Raw genomic sequence first — 20,845 nt, 5'->3', positions numbered from 1 at the left:
AATTGTTCATGATATGTTCTTTATGGATATATATCCTAGCCCCACATCCCAGCCACCTAGTCCTTCCTCAAGACCTGAAAACGAAAAGTAAACTGAATGAGCTAAAATGCTCAGTAAGGAAATCCCCAATCATAAAACAGTTGTGTTAAATTCATTTTCTTTAAAACCCTATACTTAAAACGATTTATTTTCTGAACACTTCAAAGCATATTTAACACATCAATATTTCAATGAAGACACAACTTAATTTCGAAATGATGATTTCCAACAAAGCTACGATACATGCCTTATAATTCTTTATGCCTCTGAAAGGAGAGTTGACGAACTGATGCAATCAAATAGTAAAGAACAAAGGAAAAATGGTTATGGGCTACTTCGAGGGAGCAGTGACCTCTAAGATACCAATAAAGGTTATAGATTTGATTATAATTTAGCGTGATCTTTATACATTAGGGTTTACACTTATATAGTTATATAGAAGACGGCTAGGTCATAAGACATAACTATTAGGCCTAGCCATCGTTACATCGTGCAGGAAAATTAACTAGGAAGAAATAAACTAGTGGAAATACATTCCTTATTTAGTTAAAACATGCAAGGAAAGAAATATGGAGAATTATTCTCCTTATTCACGCTGGCTTGGGGGCTGCTTGATGGCTACGGCATTGCCACGTAAGCCCTAGGAAATCTGACTGTATCACGAACCAACCACATTTCGGGCTGGGGATGTTACAACAATGGCAATGGGACATGCTTGCGGTATTCTGCAAGAGCCCACATTGGGTGAATATTTCTGTATGCTCCATAGTGTAGCATACAGTTCCTCAAGTAGACTCCAAGGATTTCCTGTATATATGAAAGAGTGTCGACGGATGGTTAGGAAGCGTTGGAGGTAAAATTCAAGCATAATATACTTCCAAGTTATGCTATTTTGCTTTCCTCCCCAATCTTTCTGAATTAAATTCTCATGTTTTAAAGAGAGGACGTACTTGTTGAGGAAAATCACCGTCTGCCAGTTGAGAATTAATTATCAGCTTTGCAGCGCGGTGAAGAGGTGTCGGGTCTCTTTCAGCCTAGTACAGATACAATTTTAACATCAGAATATGCCAGATCAAAGCATATGACAATAATGACAGCATGGTATAAGAGAAAACAAGGCTAGATTTTTAAACCATCAAGTCGATCACCTGTCCAGCATGAATGAGACCCATCATTGCCCATGCAGTTTGTACCAAATTTGATCGGTTTCCTTCAAGTGGTACATATTCCTATATAATCAAGCACAAAGAGATTATAGTTTTATTATCTAGCATCTGCAAAATCTTAGAAAGACAAAAACAAGAAAGACTTTTCTTTGACCGAAATTCTTCCACTAATAAGAATTTGTGGAACAACACGATGCATGTTAATGAAGGTTCTTAAATTGTTATCCATGATGTTTAGAGTAAAAGATAATGGAAAAAACTAATGATGTTTGAAAATAAAGATGAAAAATAAATCAAGAATTACGAGGGTTTTAGCATTTATATATGGTTGTTAAAACATTACATTGTTTGGGCATGAGAGATAGCTCTCTCCCCAACCACCATTATCCCTTTGTGCTTTGAGTAGAAAATCAACAGCTCTGCACATAGCTGGACAATTGTTGTAAGTCTTGCCAGCTGCGGCCAATCCTCCAAGTCCAAACCATGTACCGTATATGAAGCAAATTCCCCAATTTCCATACCTGTGGAAATGCTTAATCATGTAATAGATTTCTTTGGTATAAAAACAGACTAATGTCAGAGAAATATCTAATAAATCAGTGGAGGAACATACATACCATGAACCATCAGGCATTTGTATGTCTTGAATAAACTGAACAGCATTTTTTATGAAATCTTCTATCTCTTCCTTCCGGTGCTCGGGGTACAACTTCTTAAACAAAACTAAAGCTTGGATTGCTGATGCAGTGCACTCAAGGTACTCATGCTCAACAACAATGTCTGCGAAGAATTCTGTGGGATTTAAAAGCTAATGAAAAAAAAAAAAAAAATCCATTAATATACGATAGAAAAGGGAGAATATATATAGAAGCACTAGATAATTTTGAAGTATTCCCATAAGCACATTTCAAGGCCACTTCAATACATTAAGGTACCTACTTCCAACCATTCTTGGGCTCCTGCTGGTTCCCAGGCAGCTAAACCACCATTTTTACTCTGCATTAAGCCATACAATTGAGCTTATTGATATGAACGCAGTGAAATACTTAAGAAATAAGCATTGCACTAGATAAAGGAAACTTTAAGAAAGTTTCAGATCCTCCGAAAAACCAAATGAAGACTGGTTTTTCTATTCAATGCCGATAGTTGCCAAATATTTAAACTTATTAAAAAGACATGTAGCGCTAGTTGTTTGAAATTTTGAATATTAATTAAATGATTAAAATTAAACATATGTTTTCTATCAGTTTAAACTTTTGGGATAACTGGTAATTTAACATGGTATAAAAGTCAAGATTCTGAGTTCTCTACGTTTTGGGCCTCACTATTAAAGAGTTAGTTTAAGCCGACACATGAGGAAGAGTATTAAAATATTAATTAAATAATGAAAATCGACATTTTTCCCTTATTCACTTATTAAGGGGGAGTTTGAACCCACACGTGAGAGCGTTAGAATATATATTATTTAAATAATTACAATCATTCATTTTTTATCAGTTTAAAATTTTGGGATGATCAGTGATTTAACAATTGTGAAAGTTTGATCCTCACCTGTAAAGAAAGTATAACATTTACAGAATCATAAAATCGCTCGAGTTCCATTTTCTCACCAACAATTTCTGGTGTCTTCATGGATAAAAGCATGCAACACTGAAATAGAGGAGATCGAATTTGGTGAGGAATACATTAATAATTATGGAGAAGGTGCAACACTTTACACCATTGATGCATTTAAACGAAGTTAATTACCTTCAAAGCTTCTGCAGTGCAATCAGAAACTTGCCATCCCTGATCTTGATCGGACAAAGTCCATGATCCTTTAGAAATGTGACGGTACATGCTTTTAAAGTCCCCGGAAGGGTTGTCCTTGACCTTTACAATTTTTAAGGGAAAACAGAATAATTAGTCTGATGATTGTGGCGAAGAGATGCTTTCAGAATTGAAAATCAAACCTGGGATTTCTTGATGAAGTCGTGCCCTCTCGCAAGTGTAGGTCCAACTTCATCAATGAGATTACTCGCAAGTAAAGCTTGAATAGCGAAACCGGTATCCCACGTTTGACTTCCAAAACCCTACATACAAATGGCATATATCAAAATCAACGATCCCTTCCATTTTCTTGCAAAGACTCCGGGACTTATAGACTTGAAGTTAGAAAACGAGAGCTTAATTGAGGTTTATACTCAAGTTTGAATAGTTATATTTACAAAACCAACCCTAGAAAGAAATTTATATTAGGAAATCTCTTCATTCATAGTTCAATATAAAGTGCAATTCAAATGTTCAAGGATAGACAAAAGGTTCTGCAACTGTTTTTGCAGAATATGCGTACTGGCCTGCATCTTGATTCCATCTTCAGCAACCCATATGAAATCTGGGATCCTAGCAATATGCTTCTTGAAATAATCCCCATTTGGATCTTCAACCCAACAAGCAAGCATACATAGGACCTGTTCAATGCGAATGGCTTTAGGAGTACAGTTATATAGCCCAAATATATGCTTTCCATTGCTTCACTTGATTGTATGATAACATTACCTTTTCCACGCATCCAATGGTGATGTATCGACTGTTCTCATCTTCATAATGAATGTGCTTCATTGTTACTTGAAGAGCCTTCTCTCTGACCAGCTTGTTTAATGGCCAACGAGTGAGAAGAGGCTCAGTGAATATGTATAGACTATCCCAGAGCAGATCTTGTATCCAAGGATGGGGATAATAGAGATCCTCCTACAACAAAAGTTTTGCATAATCAATGGGCTGGAAGAACATTGAAGAGCATATGTAGCAATGAGCAAGTATCAACCATGAGGAGAAGATTAAGGTAAACTCACCTTCGCACATAGATGACGCACTTTCTTCCAGTTAACTTTGTTGTAAGGTTGAGTATAGAGTTCCTCCCTCAATGACAGAATGAGAGGTGTGATTGGGCCTACGAACCTTTTCCCATACAGGTATGACATAGGTAGGTACACCAAACGGCAGTAGCACCACATTTTGGCTGCATTTTAGGGGAAAGGCAATTGATATATAAGCAATATGTGTTGTGTTGGAGAAATAATCAGCTCCAAAGACGCGTGGGCCTAAGGTAGTATCGGGGGCTGAGCCCATCGAGTTGACCCGGCCAGATTAGACTTAAGTACAAGACCATCCATTATCTCCAAAAAGCCGCATATCCCAAATATATCAAGATAGACTTCTATCCCATCAACTATGGGATAAGGCACCTAATAGAATGACATTAGCTAAAGAGAGTGTCATATCCAGTTTGGACTCTACTACCCAATTTGAATTCTATGAAGATAAGATTAAAGACTATGTGATCTAGGACTCAGACTCCTAATTAGATTATGCTCCAAGCACTCCAGTAGTTTCATAACTGTGAACTGTGAGTCTATAAATAAGACTACTACGTCAGGTATTTTGAAAAAAAGGCAGATTCTCTATGCACTGAAATTATTGATACTCTTCAGAAAAATAAACAGTTTTGAACTGACTTAGGCATCGGAGTGGGGGTATGGTTGGCACCCCCACGAGCTGACGAGCCGTTTATTATTTTACAAATTTCGAGGAGAGCGAAGATCAAGGAAGGCATCGAATCACAAGGCAACACGTCACCGTACCGGAAACTGTACCAACAGTTTGGCGCCGTCTGTGGAAACGACAGATCGTTCTTACGAGAAAAAAAAAAATCCGCAACGGTGACTGCGTGATCAAATCAAATCTGAAAATCTCTCTTCATCAATAGACAAAGATCTCTGACTTCGTGGGTCTACACTTGAAGTTTGCTAGAATTTATCCACATCCATCTATTTCGGGCTTGCTTTAACGCACATCAAACTAATGTTGGACCTCGTTGTATATACCAGATATGTTTGATTTAACTTGTGTTTTTCTACGTTTTTAGAGACTGTCGTATGGCCCATATATGATTCTGCCTTGAGTGGTGTGAAAATTTTGGAGGTTTCTTAGATGCAGCTTTGACCATTCATGTCAACCATAGAAACTTTGGAAAATTTATCCACTTTTTAGGTATCGAGTTCACGTGAAAGGCTACAGCACATACAGTCTATACAAAAAAGAAAAAAGGCATCAGGTCGATTGGCTTAGGCTTGGGGGATTGAGGCTAGTCCAATTCGTTCTAATGGGTTGGCCCAGACAAACAAAAAATATACAGAGAAGAAGAAAGGAGAGTTTGGGTCGGCCCAAGAAAAACCCGATGGGTAGGCCCCAAATCAGTTCGGTTCCCGATTTCTTCTCCGAAGAACCCCTTGGCTAATCGGTTGTTCCTCTTCTGACGCTGGAGAAAGTCACGATCAGCCCTCACTGCTGGTGATGCCAAGTCAGGCGATGAAGAATCTGGCCTCCCTGCATGATGGCTCTCCTCGGGCAGGTCGACTGTAGGCATGCGGCGTGACCTAACTCAGATAGAGATGCAGGCTAGAATCCTTAGGGCAAGCAGAGAAGACCCTCCCCGGAGGCAACCCATGCTCGAAGATACCCACTAGTCGTGGGCCACGATGCTCCAATTCATCAGGGACTGTCGGCACATGGGCGCACGGGACTGTCGGCGCATGTTCTTCGGATCCTAGATCCGTTTCTCTCGAATCCACCAACTGTGATGGGTTGAGAATGTGCACATCAAGGCCAGAGGATGAAGGATCCGCCACCGCAAAGGTCCAGCGCCAGTGACGCGATTCCCAGGATCTTAAAATGCAAATCCACGGTACTTCTGGTTTTACCCAGTGGGACGTCAAAGCCCCGAACGTGGAGGCTGTCTTCTTCACAGATTTGGAGATTTTCAGGTGATGGCGACGCTCCATTCCACCCAGAATCCACCGAGGGGAGTTGGTGGATCTTAGGCCTGAGCCAAACGTCCAAGGTGGATCCATCCATCCATGTGGTGTAACCCAGTTCCAATCTTGGCCACCAAATAGCATCGACTTAGCCAACCTTGTTCAATTCTGTACTGCCTTGATATGGAAAGACTCAGCACTACCCTGTTTTACAAAAGGAAAGAAAATATAATGTGTATTGCTTGGAAAGAATCGCATGCTGCAGTATGCCTATCGTGGAAAGTGATACCCGTGTTTTGAGAAAAAATTGGTTGTAAAGATGACGTTGGTTGATTTCTATGCGAACTTTGGTTGCAAGGTGACTACACGTACACAACTTGATGAAATTTCACAACCGAGAGTGTCTTGAAGAAGAAATCGGAAGAAATCAAATGGTAGAAGATTCTCGGAAGATCGGTCGACAGGTAGACTTTGGAAAGATTCTCCACTAATCTAGTAGCTGGAAAAACCGAGAGACTTTTCACCGAAACCCTGATAGAGGTTCTCAAAGTTCTGGCTCTTCAAAAAGCTGGATCACGCCTAAGGGATTGGTACTGTGGCTGTGTTTTTATCTTTTTGGTGCTGCTCCAGATGTTTCTGAAAGTTTCGGTAGGAAGTTCCTAGCCATCATTTGAAAGAAGCCAACCCGTGTTGTGAGTCCGCCAGTACCGGTTTTTCCATAAGTGTGGGGCTCGGTCCAGAAAAAAAAAAAAAAAAAAAAAAAAAAAAAAAAAAAAAAAAAAAGAGAGAGAGAGAGAGAGAGAGAGAGAAGCACACTCCGAGGACCCAGACCTTCAAGGCAACGGCGACTTGGAAGAGAACGTGTTCAGATTAGGTTCCACGTGGCACAAATCGGTCGTGAGCACAAGGTGTCCTTGTGTGTCGGGCAGTCATAGAACCACAAGCCCTTTAGGCCTGTGTGATGGGCGATCTTGGGCAGCAAAGTTCGAACCAGCTTGTCCCCACCGCAAGATAGTAGTGGCCCGATGAAGAAGAAAAAGCATGGTGGGAGAACATGTGTTGCTAAGGGCTGTTGACCAACTGCTATAAGACATCATTCCAAGGAAGGAACAAAAAATATGGGCTGGGAAATACTAGCGGTTTTCTCGGCTGTGCGTTTTGGGAAAGGCAGCGCCGGACTAGAAGAATAACGAGAAGAATGAGAGACTCCACCCAGAAGGTTCTTTGAACCTCCGAGGCAGACCTAGACTTCTGAGGCTTTTGGAACTCAGTCCGAGCTCCAAAGGAAGATCCGCGCCGGCTCATCTCGAGTCGAGTTTAGATCCTTGCCGATGTTGCCGAGTTAGGTAATGAAGAATCTCCCATTATTGTTGGGACTCCCAGAAGCTAGTTCACTGCAAATCAAGGCCAAAGGCGAGCAAGGCGCGTAGGTGGCTCAAAGATCTTGTGGTCGGTGGCTGGGAACGTTCAGAGATTCCCATCCTCTACGACTCTTCCCTCGTTGACAACCTGTAATGTCCGAGACAATATTCAATAATTAAAGTATAAAATTTAAGTAAATAATTAGTTAAGTTAATTTAGTGTTATTAAAAATACAAGAGAATATTTTTAAGTCTAAAGAAAAAAGAAAAAAAGAAAAAAAGAAATTAGAAATGAAAAATAAAATGCAAAAGAAAAGAATTTAAAATAGAAATAAATTAAAAAAAAAAATAAATTAAAAAAAAAAAAAAAAAATCGGTAAAACAAACACAAAAAGAAAGAAGAAAAGTAAAAGAAAAAAATAAAATAAAAAAAGAAAGAAAAGAAAAGTCAAAGGAAGAAAGTATGAATTAAAAAAAAAATATATATATATATATATATATATATATATATATATATATATATAGGGATAATTGCACCGGAGGTCCCTGTGGTATACCATAATTATTTTTCACTCCCTATGGTATAAAAAGTTCACTGGAGGTCCTCGTGATATGCAATAATTACAAATCGATCCCTGGCGTCAAATTCTGTTAAAATTTTTAACAGATTCCGTCAAATGCCACGTCAGCGCCACGTGTCGTCATCTTATTGGTGACACGTGGCGCTGACATGTCTAATTTTAATAAAATAATATAAATTTATTAAAAAATAAATTAAAAATACTTATTTTTTTTTAAAAAAAAAAAAAAAAAACAAAAAAAAAAAAAAAAGAAAAAAACAAAAATAGGAAAGGGGTGGCCTGGCCACCCCCAAAAGGGGTGGCCAGGCCACCAACAGCCCATGGGGGTGGCCGCGCGCCACCCCCAGAGGCCGCCGGCGGTGGCGCGCGGCCACCCCCAGTGGCCGGGGGTGGCGCGCGGCCACCCCTAGATCTTCTAAGGGTGGCCGCGCACCACCCCCAGAGGCCACCTGGGGTGGCGCGCGGCCACCCCCAGTGGCCGGGGGTGGCCATCGGGCCACCCTTAGTAGATCTAGGGGTGGCCCGAAGGCCACCCCCTGGGCCTTGGGGGTGGCCGCGCGCCACCCCCTGCAGTGGCTGGGGGTGGCGCGCGGCCACCCCCAAAGGGGTGGCTGGGCCACCCCTTCAGCTTTTTTTTTTTTTTTGTTTTTTTTTTTGAATTTTTTTTATAAAAAAATAAGTATTTTTATTTATTTTTTAATAAATTTATATTTTTTATTACGATAGACACGTGTCGCCATCTTATTGGCGACACGTGGCGCTGACGTGGCATTTGACGGAATCTGTTAAAAATTTTAACAGAATTTGACGCCAGGGATCGATTTGTAATTATTGCATATCACGAGGACCTCCAGTGAACTTTTTAAACCATAGGGAGTGAAAAATAATTATGGTATACCACAGGGACCTCCGGTGCAATTATCCCATATATATATATATACATAACATGTGGGGCGACCTGCGCCCCACATGCTGAAAAAGAAAAAAAATAAAATAAAATAAAATAAAATGAAGGGCCAAGTGGCCCTTCACTAAAACAAGGCGCACTGCGCCTTGTTGACAGAAAAGGCCATTCGGCCTTTTCTTTTCTTCTTCCTAGGGAGGCAGGGCCTCTTCTTCTCATTTTTCCTCTTTTGATTTTTCGTACAAAAATCATGATCTATGAAGATTTAACCGTTCAATTTCAAATCCGACTTCGGTAACGTGATCTACGAAACCCGATCTACGTTTCTACCGATCGGTTTGAGGTATTTTCGCAAACTCTTGGTCTTTGAGATTTTAGATTAAATCTAAAGATATTTGAGTTGAATTTTATGTGTTCTTAGGATTTGTTGTGTGGAGCTTACTAAACACTCTCCAAGTGTTGGATTTACGTTTGGTGGAATTTTTGGTGAGTTTCCTCAAACTCTAATTTTTGGATATTTAATTTTAATTGAGTTTTTATGTTATTAACCCTTAATAAAAGCCATTGGGTTAATAATATTGTGTTTGGAGTAGTGTTTTATAAATTATGATTTAAAGTTTAGAAACCTTAATTTGATAGGTTAAACTAATTTGGGTTTTTTTTTTAAGTGATTAAAATATAGATGAATAAATTATGCTAATAAGTTAGTAATTGTTGTAAAAAGATTAATAAACGTAATATTAAAGTTAATAATATTGATAGAATGTTAGTGAGAAATAATCTAGAAATTTATGAATATAATTTTAAGGCTAATATTATTATAAAAGTGTTTGTGAAAATAATGTATGAGTTAGTGGAATTAATTATGGGTTAGAAATTGATATTATAGGTAAATAATTAAATAGTTATTTTAATATCTAACTCTTAGTAAATACTTTGAGTTAATATTGTTTGAGAATTAGTGTCTAGATTTATGGGTGTGTAATTGGGACCCTTAAAATATTAGGGGTTTTTCAATTGTTAGCTCTTGAGCAATTTAAGAGCTAAATGTCGGTCTAATATTAGAAAGGTCAAATGATGTGCAATGTGTATTTTCACAGTGACACATTGCAAGGTGGTGTCTAGGAGACCTAGTACTTAAATCCGCGCAGTCAGGTGAGTATTCTACTCACTGAGAAGTATTATTTTCTTAAATGATGAATTGCAAAATATATATTGTTTTACAAACCTGAACCAACTGTATGTTGATTATTAATTGTTTTGGATGATTTGAGTACTTTGGAGTATATTGAAATATTGATGATGTTTTGAACTATGAATATGATTGGTGAGTTTAGAGTGAGTATAAAGATTTAAGTTATGCAAATTGTGAAAGAAATGACATGTTGAATTGATTATGTTTTGTAAAGAAAGCATGTGTTAAAGGCATAATTCATAAAATGAAATGTATATTGTTTTAAAGCATGATGCATATGCATATGAACGCTAAACGTGCATCGAAGTGAGGTTCACAACTCACGGGAAACAATGCTTGGGGTAATTCCCATGATGCTTGGGGTAACCCATGATGCTTGGATTAATTTCCATGATGTGCATTGCATAATCATTCATAGCATGGTTTTGATGAGTGATGTTTTTATATTATGAGTAGTTTTGCTATACGTATTGGTATGCATAAGAGTTTTAATGGAAAAGAGCTTATGTATATTTCTATCGGATAGTTGCATGATTTAAATGCCATTGATTTCTAACGTAAGGATTATGTATACCTAAGCAAATAAACCTTAAAGTATTATCGTAGGTGAGGTCGTACGTAGTTGTTTCTACAACAGAACTTCTGCGTATAATCTTAGCTGCCAAGTATGTTCAAATGTTTTCTATTAGCCGGTGTGTGCTATATCAGCTATGGGGGTTTTCAAACAAAAGTTTATAAAATTGGTGGCTGTTATAGTGTACGCATGACTAGAAAAGAAAAGTTGGTTCTTTGCGAAAACTCAGTGAATAGTATACCTCTGAGGTCTTAGTATATTTATGTATGCTAAGACGGTGGGCTCATAATTCCACCTGTACGGATGCGGCAACCCCCGCAACCGTGCAGACGTTTATGCTTTGGTTGCAGGTTTTGCGGATATAGTTATTGACTCGTCCACCTATTGTCTGGGATGCTATGATTGGAGCATATCGCAACAGTCATAAGTCACGGACTCATGGGTAGTCCACATTTTGGGTATTTTATTTATGGCTCGTGTACCACGTGACACATGTATTTGTTGAGCCTATATTTAGTATGTAATTGGTGTAATATGTTTTATAAGCCTTAAATAGATAGTCTTGTAAATGGCTCTTGATGTAATTAATTGTTATGTATTAGATGTATTTCCGCTTATGATATGTGTTCCGCTGCACATTGATTATTATATTCCACTGTTAGATTTAACTCTGATTATCAGGTACATGTTATGGGGCATGTGCCATATGTTGGCTGAGCGACATGTAGTCGTGCCACTGTGATGATCCGTTTGTATGTTTTTATAAAAAAAAATAATAAAAAAAAAAAAGAAAAGGGTCGTCACACAACCCCCACAACCACAAGAACTGGGCGCCCCACTCCTACCTTCCAAGCAAGGCTGTTTATCTCCTCGGAGTGGTGCTAGAACGAGAGACGCGAGACCCCTCCAAGCATAATTTGTGATTTGTGTTATGACCAAACTCATCAGGTTGTGGCTTGAGACACCTGGATCAGAAAATAGAAGTCTGCTTGTCCAAGAATAATATGGGCTTCAAGATATGGCCTTCAAGATTTGGCCTTGCAGTGATGTGATTCGGCAGATGGGTTGGATGCTCCAAAATTCTAGTTGGGCATGCATTACTGTTGTAAAAATAGAGGCAATCATGTAGAGGTTTTAATTGGGCAGGAAGGCCTTAGAGACCAAGTTCAAAAAAAAAAAAAAAGAGTAAAGTCCGAGGTGTTTAATCCCGAGGTGGCCACCCTCCAAAAAGATAGATCCGAGGGTGTTCTACCAAGAAGAAAGTATACTCCGAGGGAAAAGTTAGATCCAAGGTGTTTTACCGAGGAGAAAAGTTTGATCCGAGGTGTTTTACTAATGAAGAAAGTTAGATCCGAGGTGTTTTACCGAGAAGAAAAGTTAGATCCGAGAGTATTCTACCGAGGAGAAAAGTTAGATCCGAGGTGTTTTACCGAGGAGGAAAGTTAGAACCTAGGGTGTTCTACCGAGGAGAAAGGATAGATCCGATGGTGTTTTACCGAGTACAAAAGCTAGATCTGAGGTGTTTTACCAAGGAGAAAAGTTAGATCCGAGGGTGTTCTACGGAGTATAAAAGTTAGATCCAAGGTGTTTTACCGAGGAGGAAAGTTAGATCCGAGATGTTTTACTATGGAGGAAAGTAAAATCCGAGGGTTTCATACCGAGAAGAAAGTATATTCCAAGAAGTTTGATCCGAGGGCATTCTACCAAGGAGAAAAGCTAGATGCGAGGGTGTTCTACCGAGACGAAAAGTACGTACCGAGACGACACATACCAAGAGTATTATTCCGAGGGTACTATCCCGAAGACCCTATGCCCGAGCTTCTAGTTCCAAATAGCATAGTCCAAAGACCCCTCCAGATTTGCCATCCTCCGAAGTGCACAGTCACATGCCGAAGGACCAATCCGAACCGAGGGTCCAGCTTAAGGAACTCTCCCAAAGAGCCCCATATCGAGGGGCGTGCAAGATAAGGAATTCCAAGTAAGACAGTTCATCTTCATCGAATTCACCAGATAAGTTCATACTCTTCTTTTACAATCATGATTCATGTTAAAGTAAGGATAAATGTTGGTTTTTATCAACCAGGAAAAAAATATATATATATATATATATGCATGCACTTGTATGCTTTGCCGAAATGTATATATATTTTGATAAAATAGACTCATGTGTTGAGGCTTCACTCCTGTTGTGGGTGAAAGGATCACAAAATCATCCCGACGGATGAAAAGAATATATGGTGCTACTGTGCATTCTGCTATTTTGTTTTAGTATATGCAGTGCTTCGTTAACCCTTTTTGCAGAAAAGATACGGGGAGACAACTCCTACAACAAATTATACAAGGAAAGCCTCTCGGTTAGTCCAACACCGAGAGCCAGGGAGACAACCCTGCAAAGAAAACAAGGGAAACTTCTCAGTTAGTCCAACACTGAGAGCAAAGAAGAGCAGACAGTCCTCTGGTATCGATTGATCTCTGCTAAGAATAAAGCAGCAATCCGAGGCAGAATGGAAGCACTTCTTCATCAAACTTCTCCAAAGATGATCAAGCTACATCAACGTCCATCTGACTCCTCCCCTCAAACGACTCGAAAGAATTATGGTGGGGATGCTTATGAAAGAATCCGCCCAAATCCTTTCCACGAACAACTCAAAAGGGTCATGGAAAGGATACAAAGGGTTGAAACCTCCCAATTAGGGGTTTCCGAAGGATGAGGACTAGAATCCGCCCGATTCCTTTCCTCGAACAACCCGAAAGGGTCATGGAAAGGATACAAAGGGTTGAAACCCCTCGGTTGGGGGTTTCCGAAGGATTAGACTAAGGATATCCAGAAAAGAATCCGCCCGAATCATTTCCTCGGATAACCCGAAAGGGTCATGGAAAGGATACAAAGGGTTGAAGCCTCCCGATTGGGGGTTTCCGAAAGATAAGGTTATGGATATCCCGATTAAAATCCACCTGAATCCTTTCCTCGAACAACCCAAAAGGGTCATGGAAAGGATTCAATGGGAAGAAACCCCTCGGTTGGGGGTTCTGAAGGGATATAAGATTAAGAATTGGCCCAAATCCTTTCCTCGGACGACCCGAAAGGGTTATGAAAAGGAAACCACGGCAAGATTGAAAGTTTCCGGAAGGACAAGAACCTTCAGGATAGTTTGGTCCAAGCCAAGAAACCTCTCGGATGGAGGTCTCCAGATGCTATGAACATGGATCATCTAAATTCAGAAATGAGGAAATTGAAAGGTTAAGACTTCAATTCAGTAATTTCATTTCAGTAATATATAAAGTCTTTTACAGGTTACAAAGATTTCAGAAAGGTAAAGCTTCAGAATGATAAAGCTTCAGGAAAGATCCAGGAAGATAAAGTTTCAAGAAGATAAAACTTCAGAATGATAAAGCTTCAGAAAAATAAAGCTTCAGAAAGGTAAAGCTTCAGAAAGATAAAGCTTCAGAAAGGTAAAACTTCAGAATGATAAAGCTTCAGGATGATAAAAGCTTCAGGAAAGTAAACAGGAAGGTAGAGCTTCAGGATGATAAAGCTTCAGGATGACAAAGCTTCAGGAAGATAAAGCTTCAGGAAAGATCCAGGAAGATAAAGTTTCAGGGAGAAAAAGCTTCAGTATGACAGAGCTTCAGGAAAGATCCAGGAAGATAAAGTTTCAGGGAAAAAAAGCTTCAGTATGACAAAGCTTCAGAATGATAAAGCTTCAAGAAGATAAAGCTTCAGGAAGGTATGAGGATAAAACCTCTTTAAAAAATCATCAAATAAGACTCAACACTTCAGAACTAGTAAGATAAGGAAAGTGAAAGTCAAAATGTCCAAGACTTCCATTCATTAACATTGAAATTTTGTTCATTACAAAAAATTTTACATGAAAAAGAAAAGATACATTTGAAAAGGAAAGTTCAAGTATTTACAGGCTGAAGCCCCGAGACTCACTCCGAACTCCAAGATCTCTTTTACAACATCGTCCAGGATACCAAGAGGACTTGACTATCTGCCTCGAACGGCTTAGCCCGCGGTCGCGGACTAAAGTTATGGGGGGTAGCTCAACAAAGTTAAAGCTTCTGCAAAGGGAAAATCACCGAAGCTACACTAAGCTCTTAAATTAAGTTCTCTCAAGAGCAACTCGGACAAAGATACAGGGAGACAGCCCCTACAACAAACCTTACGGGAGACAACCCCTATAACAAACCATGAGGGGATACCACCTCTACAAAAAAATAACCAAGTAAGTTCATCGATTCTAAAAAGATTTTTCCTATTCTTTTCGGTCATAACTTACACAAACCGATTGTTTGTTCAAGTTAAGGAGGATAGCTTAAAGTTTGATTTTTCCCTCCTAATCCCGGAGGTCGAAACAAAAAGATTTTTTCCCTACTCGGCTCGGAGTTCAAAACAAAAAGATTTTTTCCTCTTAGTTTCGGAGATTGAACAAAAGATTTTTTCCCTTCTCGGCTCGGAGGTTAAAACAAAAGATTTTTTTCCCTCCTAGTCCAGGAGGTCGAAACAAAAAGATTTTTGAAACAAAAGATTTTTCTTACCCTCCTCGGAGTTAACTTACGCAAACCGATTGTTTGTTCAAGTTATTAGCGGATAAGTGAGAATTGATTTGCTATGGAAAGTTTTTCCATAACAAAGAATTCAAACATTACAAAGTTCAAAAATAAAGATATTCACAGGTGAGACCAAGCTAGATGGTGTTCAGATTAGAAGATTTGGTACGCCAGGCACAAAACCTCGGGCCACCGGAAGCCCCTAGTCGTTGTAAGTCTCGGACAACCAAAGCCTTAGCGCTAGTCTGAGCCTCTAAAGCCGCCAAGAGAGATTTTTGTGGAAGCGGTCTACGAAGCACTACCGATGAAGAAGCTTTGGGTATGTTAAGCCTTTTTCTTCAACGGTTTACCCTTTTTTGTCAGACAGAACCTTGATCTTAGGAAAGTTGTACGCAAAGTGTTCTCTCAGAGTGGCATTTCACCACAATCTTGGTCAAATCAACTACATCAGTCCGATCCATCTCCTACTGAGAGTAAAGGATCATCTTCACAACTTTAGCCTGACCGACAATATTATGTAGAGGCACTTATGTAGAAGATATCTATGGGAAGTTGCTATTAGTACTCTGACAGATCACAAGTGTCCAAGAATTGAATTGGCATCCATCAGGTCAGACGCCACTCCAATCTAGAGATTCGAGGCATTATTCATCATAATTACTTTGAAGAGGCGGCAATTGTCAGATACAGATTATGGAAGATCCAGATTCAGAAATTGAGGTATTTAATTCTCTTACATTCTAAATTCAAATAAGAGAATTAGAGGGGTAACTGTTGGAGAAATAATCAACTCCAAAGACACGTGGGCCTAAGGTAGTATCGGGGGCTGAGCCCATCGGGTTGACCCGGCCAGATTAGACTTAAATACAAGACCATCCATTATCTCCAAAAAGCCGCATATCCCAAATATATCAAGATAGACTTCTATCCCATCAAATATGGCATAAGGCACCTAATAGAATGACATTAGCTAAAGAGAGTGTCATATCCAGTTTAGACTCTATTACCCAATTTGAATTCTATGAAGATAAGATTAAAGACTATGTGATCTAGGACTCAGACTCCTAATTAAATTATGCTCCAAGCACTCTAGTAGTTTCATAACTGTGAACTGTGAGTCTATAAATAAGACTACTACGTCAGGTATTTTGAAAAAAATGCAGATTCTCTATGCTCTGAAATTATTGATACTCTCCAGAAAAATAAACAGTTTTGAACTGACTTAGGCATCGGAGTGGGGGTATGGTCAGCACCCCCACGAGCCGACGAGCCGTTTATTATTTTGCAGATTCCGAGGAGAGTGAAGATCAAGGAAGGCATCGAATCACAAGGAAACACGTCACCGTACCGGAAACTGTACCAACATGTTGCAAGTTTAATTATCAAAGAGAAGAAAGTAAAACCTCTATGTAACAGAGGCTTCAAATAGTAGTGCTTACCATGTTTCAATTAAGCCCTGTATTTAATTTTCAACATTAGACTAAATGGATTTTAAAAACATTTCATGATGCAATAAGGATCTAAATAGACTCGCATTTTCAGGAAGTATAATGAAGTTGTAAGAAGATATATGTATAAACCTGGATGCATGGGAAGAAATGAAGGAAGGATCCAAAATTCCGGAGGCATTGGATTGGTTCCAATCCACTCGAACACACCAAGTATCTACAACAAAGGGAAAATGCATACTAGAGTTAATTATCAGCAAACAAACAGTAATCATATATGCATATTCATTTCCCAACTAGCCATGAAACATGGTCATACCGAAAGCCAGGTCTTTCCCCAAGAGGGTATGTGTGTTACACCACCATGGTCAAGGATCCACTTTCGCGCTCTTGCACAAGCATTGTCCTGGCCACCATCGGGTCCTTCCCCGAGTATACGCATGCAAATGTAGTTGAGAGCCGTGGAAAACATGATGCTGTGGCCCTCTATGTGTAATCCCCAGCCACCATCTTCATTCTACAATATGCAAAATTTACAGCATAATTGTTCAACATGACAGTTTAAACACACAAAAAAAAAAAAGTAAGGAAAAGAATCAAGTAATTCAACAGAAAATCTAATCATGTTTGCATGATTAACATGTAAAGCTTCCAAGAATATACACCTGGTGATAGTATATGTATCGAAGGATTTCCTTTTGATACTCAGTAGGGAACACAGTATTAAGATGTCCTGTAATGTACAAACACATTACCTGCATTTTTTAGGGTTAAAAGAATACAATTAGCAGTGCATCAAGATGAAAACCAGAACAAGTCAAAGGAGACATGCCGTCATAAATCCAATGGTACTGTTCATAGTCCGGTCAATCTTAGAAGATGTTTCAGTGTTAAATATCATTAGAAAAGCTTTTATGTTGTTGATGATTAGGCCTGGTATCACAAAAGGTTCCCTGATGTATACTTTTTTTTTTTTTACGTAAATATCCCAAAAACAGTATATATATATAAAAAGAAGATTGATAATAATTATGAGTCTCACCAAGGGGGGAAGAAAAAACAATACGCCAGCAATTTCTGCAGGCCAATGGCCATCACTGGCCTGCAAGGCCGAAAAGAAATGGATGGCCCTTCGCAATGCAGCCGTGGCCTTTTCATATGTGATTTCTTCTCCATCCTCAACCTTTACTTGGGGAATCGTTTGTTTGAAGTTTTTCTCCGTCAGAAACTGCAATCATTTTGTCAAGGAAATAAGCATATTAGAGTAAAATTTCTGAATCATTAGATATCCCATGATATATATGAATTTTAAAGCTGCTAGATTACTCTGTATCCGGAAGTGGGAGGGCAATATCATCACCTACCAATACCATAGAATTTCATTTCCTAAACTAACAACCAAAATAGCATTTATAGATCTAGGTTGTGTTATACTGAGGATTTAGTGACACAGATTTACGAGCTATATATCTAGGCTTTGTGTTATATAGAGGATTTAGTGACACAGATTTTAACTCGTATGTCAGGTTTTAGTATGATGTACCGTACCATTGTACATGCACATAACTGAGACATTTGGGAAGTGATGTTCCTTGGTTTAAACATTGAATTCCAATACCTTTGCGTTGGTTCAAGGAAATGTCTTGAAAAAGAATAATAAAAAGTAGGAAAAACTTCACTTACACCCTTAATTTTTCATCACTTTTGAAATCATAACCTCAAAATTTAAAGTCACAACCGAGATTCCGACGAATCTAGCCAATACGGCCGGATTTTGACCTCCATCGCCAAAATCCGGCAATAGTAGCCTAATTCAGGTGAAAGTGGCCGGAATTCTGCCGGCCAGTGACGGAATCTCGTCACCGGTAGTTTTTCACCGTTAGTGATTTTTTCGTACGAGCTAAATGCCAAAAAATATTTACAGGGAAATCATTTTTTCTAAAAAATGATTTTCGTTGAAAATATTTTACGACGGAAAACATTTTACATCGAAACAAACTGCATAATTGATTAAATTTACTTCATCCTATAAGCTTAAGCTTTTAGGATAAATGATGATTTAACACAAGAAGCAATTGTATTAGAAGGATTGTTTCTGTAAAAGGTAAATTGACTTGTCTCCAATTATACACCAATCTTCCTTTCCAAAAAAAATTATACACCAATCTTTCTTATAAGATTTAAATTCCTTTCTTTTCTAATTCTTTGTCTTATTTTATTTTTATTTTTATTTTTTATTGTCTTTTTTGCTAACATTGATTTTGTTGTTTTTAGGGAAAAGTACATGTATCCCCCTCAAACTACCACTAAATTGTCAATGTCCTCCCTAAATTATCAACTGTGTCAATATCCCTCTTCAAATTACCAAAAATGTCAATGTCCGCCCCCTAAGACCAACAAAAAGATAAAAATGACCATAATTTTTTTTTTTCAATAAGGCAAAAATGTCCTTATAAATTTGAAAAAAAAAAAAAAAAAAAAAAACTACAACTAAAAGATAACAAAAGAAAAACCAAAAAAAAAAAAAAATTAAAAAAAAAAACCAAAATTAAAAAAATAAAGAAAAAACTAGAAAAAAAAACGAAAAAGAGCAAAGAAATAAAAAAATATAATTGCAAATTATAAAACAATTTTATTTTTTAAAAAAACAAATGAAAAAAACAGAAGAAGAAAAACCAGTTTGTATTTTTTTTTTTTTTTTTTTGTATAACTTTTTTTTCAGATTTTTTTAATAATTTTTTAGTTTTTTCTTTTAAATTTTAATAATCTTATAAAGGGTAGATATTGACATTTTTTGGTAGTGCAAATGAGGAGATTGACACAATTGGTCGTTTGGGGGGACATTGAAAATGAAATTGTAGTTTGAAAGGGTTATGTGTATACTTTTCCCTTTCTTTTTATGTTTGTAAGCATTTAAAGTGTATGGTAGTGCCACCTTAAGTGTATGTTGAAATTGATTTTGATGTTTTAATGTCTTTGTCCTCAATTCAATACTCCATTATAATGAAACAATCATTCAATACTCCATTATAATGAGTTTTATATCAAATAGCGCATTGCTTCCTTCTTTATTAATATGAGAACCGAATTATATATGAAGGTAAAATTTTGGATGTTAGACCATGCAAAAAAACTTCAAAACCTTCCACCCTCCGGCCCCTTCAAATTAAGTAAGGTGACACAGATTTTGATACATGGGAAAGGTTATGACATGGCAGGAAAGTAGCTGTTTTATATATATATATATATATATATATATATATAGGGGTATTCGGAGCTTCACTCTAACTAGATCTTTTGAACACCATACAAAACGTTTTCTTTACACGGTTGGGTAACACTCTGCCCTAATGAATTGTTTAAACTCAATAAGGTCAAACTTAACGAGGAATAGGGCCAAATGACTTATCACTAGAGCTAACCCTTGGAGTTAAAGAAGCTATTTTTAGTGCAGAGAAAATGATAATGATATATTGAAGAGAGAGAAGAGGAGGGTACGTACCTGCATTCGCCATAGGAGATCACTGTTAGGTTTGACCTGAAATCTGTTGTTGTAGAAATTTTGACGAGCCTCTTCAACCTCAGCCCGCTCCTGTGGAGTGCCAGCCTGAGGATCAAACTCCCATATCTGCCTCCCAGCAAAGTTGTTTGTACTGAAGATATAAGGGTCATTGCCACCCTCTGCTATCTTAAGCCTCCACATTCTTCTCCTGTTTCTTTCAATCAAACTGCACTGTTACTCAAGATTGATGATAATATTGCTAGCTACCACTTCTTTCTTCTCTTCTCTTCTCTTTCGTGCAGCTATTATATATATTCAGTTATAATATACCAATCATATTCATAAATATACTTAATTATAACCAACATTAAAGCAACCACAATTGTAACAACTACCTAGCTAGGCAGTGATATTATTGATCCTAAGTATAGTCGGTGTCGTGTAATTAAAGTGGAGACTTGTCTTTTTCAACCATAATTGTAATGAGGTATTGAGCTTCTTGGAGAAGCTTGTGGAAAAAGAAGAAAAGCTGAAAAATGTAGGTGTCGTGGGATGCGGGGTCGGCTCAATAAATTTTGGAGCCTTGTGCGATTATTATAAATAAGGCTTTTTTTAATATTTAAATATTAAATAAAAATTAATTTTTAATTTTTAATTTTTTTATTACACTTTTATACTAAAATTATTGTTTTCACTTTTGAAATTCAATGTTATATTACTAGTAG

General features: G+C 38.0%; 1 protein-coding gene and 1 long non-coding RNA gene across 2 annotated transcripts; one reads left to right on the top strand and one right to left on the bottom strand.

Annotated features, from left to right (window-relative positions):
* Positions 1-447: 447 nt before the first annotated feature.
* Positions 448-20,394, bottom strand: LOC133879559 (beta-amyrin synthase-like). Its single transcript, XM_062318171.1, has 17 exons — positions 20,121-20,394; positions 17,661-17,846; positions 17,284-17,373; positions 16,938-17,135; positions 16,751-16,835; positions 4,040-4,206; positions 3,744-3,935; positions 3,542-3,655; positions 3,158-3,277; positions 2,955-3,077; positions 2,757-2,855; positions 2,145-2,201; positions 1,823-2,013; positions 1,549-1,726; positions 1,188-1,268; positions 990-1,073; positions 448-846 (listed from the first exon to the last, which is right to left on the bottom strand). Exons 1-17 carry the CDS (start codon positions 20,319-20,321, stop codon positions 730-732), a joined length of 2,283 nt encoding a protein of 760 aa, XP_062174155.1. The 5' UTR covers positions 20,322-20,394; the 3' UTR covers positions 448-729.
* On the top strand, positions 8,971-11,233 carry LOC133879837 (uncharacterized). The gene is made up of 4 exons (XR_009902158.1): positions 8,971-9,190; positions 9,269-9,333; positions 9,948-10,002; positions 10,946-11,233. It is a non-coding gene; the product is annotated as an uncharacterized LOC133879837 (long non-coding RNA).
* Positions 20,395-20,845: the final 451 nt, after the last annotated feature.

Source organism: Alnus glutinosa, chromosome 10 (genome assembly GCF_958979055.1).
Source record: "Alnus glutinosa chromosome 10, dhAlnGlut1.1, whole genome shotgun sequence".
NCBI classification, from domain to species: domain Eukaryota; kingdom Viridiplantae; phylum Streptophyta; class Magnoliopsida; order Fagales; family Betulaceae; genus Alnus; species Alnus glutinosa.
Note: the sequence above shows the minus strand (reverse complement) of the source record. Positions and strands in the feature narration are given on the sequence as shown.

Excerpts from the sequence above, each read along its gene's own strand:
- LOC133879559 (XM_062318171.1), bottom strand. The coding sequence starts at position 20,321 with ATGTGGAGGCTTAAGATAGCAGAGGGTGGCAATGACCCTTATATCTTC. Across the intron at positions 17,847-20,120 it reads ATCTCCTATGGCGAATGCAG|TTTCTGACGGAGAAAAACTT; the intron begins GTACGTACCCTC and ends AAATGATTGCAG. Across the intron at positions 16,836-16,937 it reads GGGGAAAGACCTGGCTTTCG|ATACTTGGTGTGTTCGAGTG; the intron begins GTATGACCATGT and ends CCTTTGTTGTAG.